Source organism: Phaseolus vulgaris, chromosome 8 (genome assembly GCF_000499845.2).
Source record: "Phaseolus vulgaris cultivar G19833 chromosome 8, P. vulgaris v2.0, whole genome shotgun sequence".
Classification (NCBI taxonomy): Eukaryota; Viridiplantae; Streptophyta; class Magnoliopsida; order Fabales; family Fabaceae; genus Phaseolus; species Phaseolus vulgaris.
The window spans coordinates 34,110,249-34,122,143 of record NC_023752.2 but is presented as its reverse complement, the minus strand read 5'-3'; the positions used below and the strand labels follow the sequence as shown (position 1 = coordinate 34,122,143).

General features: G+C 51.2%; 2 protein-coding genes across 2 annotated transcripts; one reads left to right on the top strand and one right to left on the bottom strand.

The window, feature by feature from the left end:
* The first annotated feature begins 2,028 nt into the window (after positions 1 to 2,028).
* On the top strand, positions 2,029 to 4,506 carry LOC137824991 (WEB family protein At3g02930, chloroplastic-like). The gene is made up of 4 exons (XM_068630664.1): positions 2,029 to 2,416; positions 3,196 to 3,312; positions 3,593 to 4,119; positions 4,216 to 4,506. Exons 1-4 carry the CDS (start codon positions 2,029 to 2,031, stop codon positions 4,504 to 4,506), a joined length of 1,323 nt encoding a protein of 440 aa, XP_068486765.1.
* A 4,047-nt stretch (positions 4,507 to 8,553) lies between these two features.
* Positions 8,554 to 11,186, bottom strand: LOC137824990 (uncharacterized). The gene is made up of 2 exons (XM_068630663.1): positions 9,970 to 11,186; positions 8,554 to 8,719 (listed from the first exon to the last, which is right to left on the bottom strand). The coding sequence occupies exons 1-2, from the start codon at positions 11,184 to 11,186 to the stop codon at positions 8,554 to 8,556; spliced, it is 1,383 nt and encodes a 460-aa protein (XP_068486764.1).
* Positions 11,187 to 11,895: the final 709 nt, after the last annotated feature.

Below are 11,895 nucleotides of genomic sequence, written 5' to 3'. Positions count from 1 at the left end.
CTTCTGGCGGCGATGTCAGACCACCTGATCTTCCGTTATCTAACACGGCGACGACACCAACCTGGCGACAACCGGCGATGTGCTTCTTGCGGCGACAACCGATCATGTGCCCCACAAAACGCCACTTCTCCAAACAGCGACCATGTACACTTCTGAACCATCCCTCTCTCTCTTGTCCACGTGTCCTGCTGAGCACGTCATCACACCCGGTGACCTGGTCGGTACACAAGCCCTCCAGTCTTGAGCTATGATTTGATCAGCGAAAAGACTAAAGGGTCGAAATTTCGGCGACCTACGTGGCACCGCGCGTTGGCGCTCATACTGTTTGTTCCGTCCGGTTGACCGGGACGTCTTCGTGCGCGACCTCTACCGTCAGCTAGGGACTCCTTCCCACTGATTGCCTGTGGATTCCTGCAAAAAAGAGGACAAAGAGGCTCCCTAGCGGCCGTTTGCACTCCGACGCTCAAGTCAGCCAGCAAGAAACACCAAAACTGTTCACCTCCGTCTCTGAGCACCGCGTATGGCACTCTGAAGGTGGTAAAAATAACTGCGTATTGTGTGTCTGTGTTCTCTCTCTCAGGCAAAAATATTCCCCAGTCCCTTGTTCATAACCTTGAAGCACGAGCAAGCAACTAGAAAGTTCTGGTAAATTTGCCAAAAGTTCGAACCCTCTTTCCAACATTCTCCGCGCTATTTAAACTACCCAAGCATTTAAAGCGCCTTTAATTACAAATGTAACGCACTCAATCAGCGTATTTAATTAGAAAACGTAGCGCATTTAAGACGTTGAAATGCTTGGGAGCCATTATAACACCTGTATTGAAGGACTTTAATTACCTGGCACCTGACTAAAGGGTGTTTCTATTCTGGCATGGCTGTCGTACACGTGGAGGTCCTCACGACGCCATGACCCCATCTGGGGGCGTTTCTGCCCATCTGGGGACGTTTCTACGTGTGAGTCCTCCTGCTTGGGAGTGCTACTGCGCTAGGGGTGACTTTTTGGGTGCCAACTCATGCCCCCAATTATCTAATCACTTACTTTGAGAGCGTATCTGCCTTCCTCTTGTACCTTGCACCCGGCTGCCCTGGGCATGACCTTCCTCTTGAGTCGTATCTGTCCCACAGGCGTCTCTGGGGCGGCAGGAGCACTTCACGAGTCAGGCTGCCCTACACTGGTACTATTACTATGGCCTTGAAGCCACCTTTTCCTTCTCTTTATCACTGCCCCGGGTTATCGGGACCTGAGGCCTCCCCACGGCGTCGCTCCCTCCATGGTCTTTCCTACCCATGGGTATCGGGGAACCACACCGTGATTGCCTTGCTTTAGCACTGTTTGATCTGGCGACGCCCTGGTTGGGCGACGCCATCACCTAGGCGACGCCTTGTCCTGGCGACGCTTCCTCTTGGCGATGCGGCACTTGGCGTTTCTCCACCTAGGCGACGCCTTGCGTTGACTTTGACTCTCCAGTCGTTGACTTTGACCCTCCAGTCGTTGACTTTGACCTTGACTTAGTCAACGCCCGGATACGGGACGGTACACTGTTCATTGATTTGACATTTCACCAACCCCCTCGATCGCGCGACACGTGGACGCATCAACGGCCATTACTCATTGCCGTTTGCGCTTCTCTCAACGTTCGAAATTCTTAAAACCTTCGCGCCACTTCACTGTTTCATTATCTTCTTCTTCACTCCAAACCCCCTGAATACTCCAGAGAAAATACTCCAGCGAACGCTTCGTCCCCTTAATCACCATCTTTCTGAACGCTCTTCTGATCATCTAAAGGTAACTTTTTTATCACTTCTACTGATATTTGCTGCATTTCTATCGGTTTGCATCATCCATTAACTGTCTGGAGCATACGTTGTGGGATGTTTTCTCTGTTTTTGCTTTTCTTTTCTGCGTTTAAAGTTTTTGAACCTTTTCTCTGCGAGCCCCCCTTGTTCTTCTATCTCCTTCCCTTCTGTTGAGTCTCTCCGCTTACAAACTCTCATATCTTCCCTTTTCGTCTTCTTGCAGCTTCTTCGATGGCTCGCTCAAAAATTACACCAAACCCTCCTCCATCTCCTCGCAACCCTCCGACGAACACCTGTAGGGCAAACCCCTCCTCCTCCCGCGACCCCACAAGGGACCCCAACGTCCCTTCGAGCCAGGCCGTGAGACCCGCGCCTTCTCAACCCAACCAAGCGCAGCCAAACCCACCCCACACCAGCGCAGCTGTGAGGCCACTTCCCAACTACAAGCAATTATATTCGTGTGCCTCCGCAACCCTGCTGGGTGAGACTTCATCCATCAACTCTGAACGCGATATCCTCCGTCTCAAGAAAGGTGACCAAACTCACCTTTCTTTCAGCAAGGAACACGATGACAAAGTATCCGTGCACCCTTGTCCTCCTGGTGAGCTTATCTGCACTGGTAACTAGGGGAGCAACGGCGACCCCTTCTACTTCACCTACGCCACTATGTTCAAGAAAGTGAAACTCCGATTCCCCTTCACCCGCTTCGAGAGGGAGCTCCTGACCGAGCTAGATATAGCCCCCGCCCAGCTACATCCCAACCGCTGGGCGTTCGTCTGGGCCTACCAAATCGTATGCGCACACTTGGGGCATCCGGCCTCAGTGGACGTGTTCCTCTACCTGTTCGAGGCTAAGAACCCGGGCGATCGTTTATGGGTTAGCCTCAACGGGGTCGCCGGGAGGTCTATCCTTTCCATCTTCCAGCAATCTTATAAGGACTGGAAGGGAAAGTTCATTCGTGTTTGCTACAACGACCCAGACCCCTCCCTCCTCGACGGGTTTCCCTTGTACTGGGTGAACAAGGGAAAGAAAGAGTCGAGCTTCAGGAAGGCCAGGGAGCCAGAAAAAATGGGGGAGCTCGACAAGGACTTGTGCAACTTTTGGAAGAGAGTTGCCTCTTCCAACGTGACTCTACCTACTTCATCCATCATCGCCTACGAGTTTCACGAAGGCCAGCTGGATGTTCACATAGGTTTGTCCCTAAGTCCTTGGGTTTCCCTAGTTTACACTTGCATCGCCCTGCCTTCAACTGATGTTGCCTTTCTGATTTGCGTATGGTTTTAACTTTCCCCATGCATTGTCATACACTGCTTATCTTCCTGTGCATTGCTAACTGCCTGTGCATTATTAACTGTCGAATCTTTGTGCTGGTTGGTAACTGTTGGCCTCTTTATGCAGATATGATGCTGGGGAAGGATAGGATGGCTGAGCTATGCTCTATAGCCAAGCTCCACAATCTCGCGGCGGGCTCCCAAACTGTTCCGAACTCTGTTGCAGAGATCGCAGCTGCCCAAGGCCAATCTCCGCCAGTCGGCCCACCCGTTGCCGCTGCTCTTCTAGCCCCCAGCGTAAGAAACTGCCACTCAAAAAGGCTAAGAGAAAAGCCCCCAGGGTGGTGTCGGACGAAGAGGCAGACGAAAGCACCGAGGATGGGCTAGTCTGCAAGAGGAAGAGGAGAGCTGCGATCGAGCCCCCAACAATTGAGAGCGTCGTCCCAGACTTCGTCGAGAACCCCCCCCCAGCGCCTCCACGCCGTTCGAGTCCGCTGGGGACGTTCTTGCTTCTAACACCTCAGTTGCTGAAGCTGTGCCTGAAGAACTTGCCGATACGCAAGCCTCTTCTCAACCCACCGAAGAACTTCCCGCCTCATCGGCACGCCTCGAGACTCCCCTTGCCATCCAACCTTGCGAGGGTGGTGGTGAGCACCAGCCCCCACCTCCTCCTCCAACACCGGGCCTCCTAGCTTCCCTCCAAGAAGCCTTGAGAACTTTCAACGTGCGCCTACACGCCATGGCCAACGAGTGCCTCCCTCAAATCGTCGCTGAAGGGTTGCAGGGCTCCTTGGAGAAACTTGAGCTTGATTGTCGCATCCATCAGGAGGTGGCGAGCACCGCGAGAGCCGAAGCCGAGAAGATCAAGTGCGACTTGATGATGCAAGGCCTCGAGTTCTCGCGGGTCGAAAACGCTCTCAAAGACGAGCTTCAAAGCGTGCGCACGAACAATAAAGAATTGCGCAAGAAACTTCATGACAAACTTCAGAACGCCGTCGAGTTAGAGAACAGAATCGTCCCTCTGAGGGAGAAAATTGCCACGTTGGAGGAGGCAAAGAAAACCGACGCCCAAAAGATGGCCAACCTGGAGAAGAGGTCGATTGAGAGGGAGACTCTTCTGGGTAAAGTCTAACAAGATCGGGATAAGCCAACCAAAGAGCTGAGCGAAACGGCCACCGAGCTTGCTCGAGTTCGTGAAGAGAACAGCGGATTCAAGAAGAAATTCGACGCACTTGAACTTGAAGTCACCCAGGTTCGCGAAGAGAACAACGGGTTCAAGACAAAGATCGACGACCTTCAGCTTGAGGCTGCCCAAGTTCTTACTTCCGGCTTTGGAGCAGCTTTGGAGCAGTTCGCCTGTAAATTTCCCGATCTTGACCTTTCGGAGTTTTCGGTGTACAATGAAGTGGTGGATGGCAAGATCATGCCACCGACTTAACTGCCACTCCCATCTGCCACTTCTACTTTATTGCCTTTGAAAACTCTTGTATTTGATCTTGACTTGTATGTAATAATTTTCCTTCTGCTCGAACTATTTGATATACATGTGTATATATTTATGACTTCTAATTTTATCTTTGTGCAATTAACTAGCTCGACTGGCTGGCTTTTACTCAGTCCGGTTAACTTAGCACAAACTGGCGCTTAATTCTCTGGAAATCAAAATCAACTTAACTTAAGCAAAACGGTTAGTCTGTAGCAATAACGTTTAACGCGAAACCACTTACTTGGCAATAAGGGCGTGGGTCGATCTTAATATCTGCAATCCCATTCGCCCGATCTGCCGAAGGACAAGCTAATTTCTACGTTATCGCCCAAAACTTCGCTGATCTGGCTCTTGTCGCGTAATGCTCTTTCTATTTCAATCCCAAGCCATGGGTTTTCGGCAACACCGTTTCCCTTTAACTGCAAATGTCCCCTGCGGGACCATCACATGGCTCCACCTTTGCTCATCTGGAAGGAGAGCTGCCTTCTGGATCTCCCTCTACCTTCCCCGAGTTCTTGACCTGAGATAGCTTAAACCATTGTTCCCTCATCTAGGGGTAGAGCCGCCTTTCGGATCCTTCTCTACCTCCCTGAGTTCTTAACCTGAGATAGCTTAAACCATTGTTCCCTCATCTGGGGGTAGATCCGCCTTTCGGATCCTTCTCTACCTCCCTGAGTTTTAGAACAATGATTTAGGTGGTGAGGTGTCCTCTGCGAACTTCCCCCGACCACCCTTTAACTTCTAATTTAGTTGGTCTTACTAGGTCAATATTGGTGTTTCACTCGAGGGAAAGGAGTTTTTTTTCAAACCCTCCTTTCCCATACTTAAGATTATTAACACCCCTGACTTTTCAGCTTCATCCTGCCTGAACTCACTCGAGGGTGAGAAGGACTTTTTCTGATGCCTCGACTTGCCCAGGGGTTACATCTCCTCCCCCCTTGGGTGTGTTGAGGGCTTTCAACTTGCCTCAATTTGCTCACACAAAGAGGTCTTTTGATCAGCTCTTGCCTGCACTCGCTCAGGGCGAGGAGGGCTTTTACTCTTTTCTCGCCTACACTCGCTCGAAGCGAGGAGGTCTTTTTAAATCTCGTTCTCGCCTACACTCGCTCGAGGCAATGAGGTCTTTTTAAATCTCTTTCTCGCCTACACTCGCTCGAGGCGAGGAGGTCTTTTTAAATCTTTTTCTCGCCTACACTCGCTCAAGGCGAGGAGGTCTTTTTAAATCTCTTTCTCGCCTGGTGGCGGTCGGAAAATTTGATACTTGTGCCTCCGATCTCCAGGTGGCGATGAGGACTTAAAACTTGAACTTGCACCTCCTATCGCCGGGTGGCGATGAGGGTTTAACACTTCATGTTTCGAAAATTTTGTATTGGATGCATGCGATTTGGATTTACCATTGTTTAAAACTACGCAAGGGCCATAAAATCTCTCCCCACAAGCTTGAAAAACAAACAGCATGCAAACTTAATAACTGGGGAACTTCGATAAACTTCGAAACCTTCTTTATTGGGTGGCCTCATTAAAAACCCTCCTTAAGGAAAAAAGAGTACCCCCTTGAAAAATTGTTTAAACTGATACATCTTAAACTGTTCAAGTTAATTGCTACTTACAATGCCTTAACTGTAGTAAAACTTGAGATGGGTGGCGTTCCAAGTGCGAGGAATCGCCCCTCCTTCCAGCGTCTCCAAGCGGTAGGCGCCGTTCCCGAGTGCTTCGGTTATTCTGAATAGTCCTGTCCACTTGGGTGACAACTTGTTTTCCATCTCGTACTGGTGGGCCTTCCTCATCACCAGGTCGCCATCCCTGAACTCGCTCGGCTTTATCTTGGAGTTGTACTTACGCTCAACTCTTCTCTTTACTGCCTCGGCCTTCACCCGTGCTTCCTCCCTGACCTCGTCCAGCAAATCCAAGTTCATTCTCCTTTCTTCGTTCGAGTCTTCCGCCACGAAGTTCTGGAATCTCGGCGAGCTTTCCTGGATTTCGACTAGAATCATCGCATCGCATCCATATACTAAACTAAACAGGGTTTCGTGGGTTCCCGATTGCTCAGTGGTATGATATGCCCACACTATGCGGGGAACTTCCTCAGCCCAAGACCCCTTGGCCTTTTCCAACCTCCTCTCCAATCCTCTCAGCAGAACCCGATTAGCGAACTCCACTGGCCCATTCGTTTGCGGGTGTTCCACGGAAGCAAACACCTGTTGTGTCCCGATGTCCTCGCACAGCTTCTTCAACAGGTGGCTTGCGAATTGAGTCCCGTTGTCCGATATTAGACACTTTGGCACGCCAAAACGGCACACCATATTCTTCCACACGAAACCCTGGATTTTGTGCGCGGTGATCTGAGCTACTGGCTCTGCCTCAATCCATTTCGTGAAGTACTCGATCGCCACGACCAAATACTTCATTTGCCTGATCGCCAACGGGGAAGGTCCCAGAATGTCGATTCGCCACGTGTGGAACGGCCAGGGGCTGTAGATTTACTTCAACTCTTCTGGGGGCGCCTTGTGCCAATCGGCGTGCTGCTGGCATTGCTTGCTGCACTGGGCATATCTCTTGCAATCTTCCCTCATTGTGGGTCAGTAATAACCTGCACGGACAGTCCTTGTCGCCAGAGCTCGACCACTGATATGGCTCCCACAAATCCCTTCATGGAGCTCGGCCATAATTCTCGTGCACTTCTCTCCGTGTACACATACAAGAAGAGGGTGTGTAAATCCGAACCTGTACAGCTCGCCGTCAATGAGGGTAAACTAGCTAGAGCTCTTCTTTATCTTTTTGGCTTCCGTTGAGTCCATTGGAAGCATGCCATCTGCCAAGTAGCGCTGGTATGGTGTTATCCACGTATCTGGCTCGTGGATAGTGCAAACTTGCATTGTTCTTACCTCTTTCGCTGGGTGCGCCCTGACCCTCGGCGTCCTCAAGGTCTCCTGCGTTAGAGATCTATGGCCCCTTGCCGTCCTTTCCGTCGATTTACAAACGTAAAGGACCTGGTGATCTGCGTCAAAAGCCCGAGGAGTCTTCAAAGTTTTTTGAATAACGGTCCTCAGTCTGCCCCCCTTGCCCGAACTAGCAAGCTTGGCTAGCAAGTCAGCTCGGGCATTCTGCTCTCTTGGCACGTGCACCACTTCAAACAAAACGAAAGATCTCCTTAGCTCTTGCACGTACTCCAGGTAGGCTGCCATCTGCAGATCTTTGGCTTGGAACTCACCAGTTACCTGCCCAGTGACCAACAACGAATCACTCTTGGCCATCAGCACCTTCGCCCCCATCTCCTTTGCCAAGAGGATACCGGCGATCAAAGCCTCGTACTCTGCTTGATTGTTGCTTGCTTTGAAAGTAAACCTCAGGGATTGTTGCTCTATCATTACCAACACTGTAAAGCTCTGGAAGTAATGACTCAACCTCCTCGCCGAAAATACAACCGCCAGCGCCGCCTTTTCCAAGGCCTGATACCTCACTTCCGGGCCTTGCAGCACCTTGCTAACAAAATAGATGGGTTTTTCGACCTGATCTTGATCCTGGACGGGCACCGCGCTTATTGCTCTCTCAGTTATGGCAAAATACAGTCTGAGGGGCGTTACTGCTTGAGGTTTGCATAGAACTGGCGGGCTCGCCAAGTATTCTTTGAGCTTTATGAAAGCTTCTTCACACTCCCTCGTCCAAACAAACCTGTTGTTCCTCTTCAAGCATTGGAAGTATGGGTGGCCCTTTTCTCCACTGGCAGATACAAATCGGGACAGAGCGGCCATCCGTCCCGTGAGCTGCTGCACTTCCTTCACGGTTGCGGGACTCCTCATCGCCAATATGGCGGCACATTTTTCGGGGTTGGCCTCGATTCCCCTCTCCGACAAGAGAAATCCCAGAAATTTCCCTGCCTCCACGCGGAAAACACACTTCTCAGGATTCAGTTTCAGCTTGTACCTGGCTATGGTAACGAACAACTCTTCCAAATCGGCGACGTGCTTGCTCTTTTCTAGGGACATCACGACCATGTCGTCAACATATGCGAGCATAGGTGCGAGCACCTTGTCCATTAGCCTTTGGTACGTGGCTCCTGCGTTCTTCAGCCCGAAGGGCATCACCTTGTAGCAATAGCATGACATTTCCGTCATGAAAGCAGTCTTTTCCTCGTCCATGGGATGCATTTTGATTTGGTTGTACCCTGAGAAGGCATCCAGAAAACTGAGTAACTTGCACCCTGATGCACTGTCTACTAGGGCGTTTATACTCGGCAAAGGATAAGAATCCTTTGGACAGGCCTTATTCAGATCTGTGAAGTCAACACACATCCGCCATTTTCCGCTACTCTTCTTGACCAGAACGACATTGGCGAGCCATTCTGGATATTGGATCTCCCTGATGTGGCCTGCTGCGAGGAGTTTCTGCGTTTCGTCCTTGATCGCCTGCCTTTTTTCCTCGTTGAACTTTCTCCTTCTCTGGCGGATGGGCCTGACTTTGGGATCCATTGCCAAGCGATGGCACAAAAAATCGGGGTCGATTCCTAGCATGTCTGAAGCGGACCACGCAAATGCATCCAGGTGTCTACTTATCACCTTGGCGATTTGGTTTTGTGTTTCGCTGTCTAAGGTTTTCCCCAGTTTAAACGTCTTGCCGTTGATCTTCTTCTCAAGCCATTCCTCCACTGGCTGAGGCTTCTTTTCGCTGGCAATCAGCGCCCTCGCGATACCTGCTTCCCTGGCGGTCTTCGAGCAGTTTCTCTCTCCCTCCACTCGGGCAGCGCTCTCGGACCTCGCCTCAATATCTTCCATTGGCACGTCGCCCTCGGCGGCCACCTCCAACGCCGTATCCGGCACTCGCCGGGTTTCCCGCGCAGGCTCCGCGCCAGGGGGAGGCGTTGTGGTTACGTGGCATACAAACCTCTTGTTCTTGAGGCTGTTTTCGTAACATTTCTTCGCCTCCTTTTGGTCAGAATAGATGGTGATGATCAAACCCTCCATAGACGGTAGTTTGACCTTCATGTGCCTTGTTGAAGGCACAGCTCCCGTCCTGTTGAGCGTTGGCCTTCCCAACAGTATGTTGTATGCCGACGGAGCATTTACAACAAGATACCTGATCTTCTATGTTCATGAGGCCAAACCATCTGTGAAGGTCGTCCTTAACTCAATATACCCCCTTACCTCCACTTGATCGCCGGCGAAACCATACAAGCAGCCCCCATATGGCCTCAGTTGATCGGGGGACAGTTGTAACTTTTCAAAAGTCGGCCAAAACATTACATCTGCCGAGCTTCCTTGGTCGACCAACACCCGGTGGACAGTCCTTCCCGCCGTGACAAGCGAGATCACAATAGGGTCGTTATCGTGAGGCACAACGTCCCTAAGGTCTCCTTTGGTGAACGTGATGTCCACGTCGGGTGAGTGATCCTCAAAAACTTCTACTGACATCACCGACCTTGTGTACTTCTTGCGTTGCGATGCAGTGCACCCTCCACCTGAGAATCCACCAGCTATGGTGTGGATCTCACCGTGAATGGGCACCTCGTGCTGTTGTCCTTCATTGCCCGTCGGTTGGGAACCTGTTGATTGGTCCGCTTGCTTTTCCAGCAAGTAATCTTTCAGGAATCCACACTTGACCAACTCGGCGAGTTGGTATCCCAAAGCCAAACACGAGTTGATGGACTGACCAAAGCTCTTGTGGAACTCACACGCGTCCGGTTTTGGACCCAAAACCTTTTCTGTTGTCTTCTCAGGCACCTTGAGCCTGGCAGCAATATTAGGGATGGCGATCAGATCAGCCAACCCCATCACGAACTTATAGCTTGGTGGGCGATTAGTCTCTCTGGGCCGCCCCGGCCCCTTCCCCTTATTCTTCTTAGGGTCATAAGGATGACGCATCCTTTGGTCCCTCTTCCCCGCCGCTGCCTCTATTACCCTCTGCGGCTGGACCCTCGTCTGGGCGAGCGGCTTAGCTGGGGCCACATTTCCCCTTTTCTCGGAGACTTCACTTTCAGCGGCGATGTGAGCCACGGCACGCCGCCAGATTTCAGCAAACGTGGCGGGGTGACTCCTGATAAGCGACTCACTAAAGGGTCCGGGCAACACACCCTTCTTGAAGGCATGTACAAACATTTCCTCGTCTTTACCTGGCAAGCAGACTATCTGAGCTTCGAATCTGTTCAGGAAATCCTTCAGGGACTCCCCTTGGTACTGCCTCACATCGAACAGGTCGTAAGACACCAATGGTGGTGCCTTATTCACTATATATTGCTCAACAAACATCTTGGAAAACTGTTGAAATATGGTAATGTGGCCAGTAGGTAAACTGACGAACCAGTCCAACGTTGTTCCACTAAGAGTGCTCATGAACACCTTACAGTAGGCCGCGTCCGACCCCCCCGAGAGCATCATCTGGGTGTGAAACGCCGTGAGATGAGCCTCAGGGTCCTCCACACCGGTGAAAGACGCCTTCACCGCCACCGTATTGGCCGGGACCACCGAGTCCATGATCTCTTGAGAAAATGGCATGGGAAAGTTGCACGGTGGGGATAGGGGTGCAGATCTGTCCCCGACCGCACGCTCCTCCCGCTCTTGAAGAGCTTTACGCAGCTCTTCGTTGACCCTGTTGAGCTCCTCATTCCTAGCTTGCGAGGCCACCAGCGCCTCGTGCATCCTCTACTGTTCAGAACGTGATGCAGCCACGTTCTCCTGCAGCGTCCTCATCATGTCCATGCCCTGCGTCATAGACACAGCATCCTCATCTTTTGACGGTGCGCCTGAACTAGACCGCGTTGTCCTCATCCCTTCTCAACAAACTCAACGACTCAAAGAAACTCCAAACGAACAGTGAAAACTCCAGAAACCGATTGCGACAGCAAGCAGTCGAACACAAAGCACCAAAACTTCAACAAACACAAACTATGGTTGGGAATCACCTTTTATACGGCCCCAAGGTGGGCGCCAAATGTTCCTGCCGGTTGACCTAGTGCAAGAGCGTTGCCTCGTCACGATCTTCCTCACCAGCTTCACGCCACGCGCCCTTCAAGTCCACACCACAAATAGCCTCTCCGGGAACCTGAAAAACACACGGTGACGCCTCTGCGTCTGGTGGCGCTCCGACGCTCAAGTCAGTGACACGAACACCCAAAACTCAGAGAAAAACATACTCTGTAGAACCGTACTAAAGTGCACACAACCCTAGCAATGAGATGTAATGAAAAATGTACCTCTGCAAATTCTGTTAAGTTTACCTTTATAGCTAGGTTTTTTCTCTCTCCAGGCCATTATGCTTTGGACGCGTGGCTCGCATCCAACCCTCCACGTGTCATCATCTGGGCTGGGGTAGCAGGTAGTACCCAACCCTACACGTGTCATCATCTGA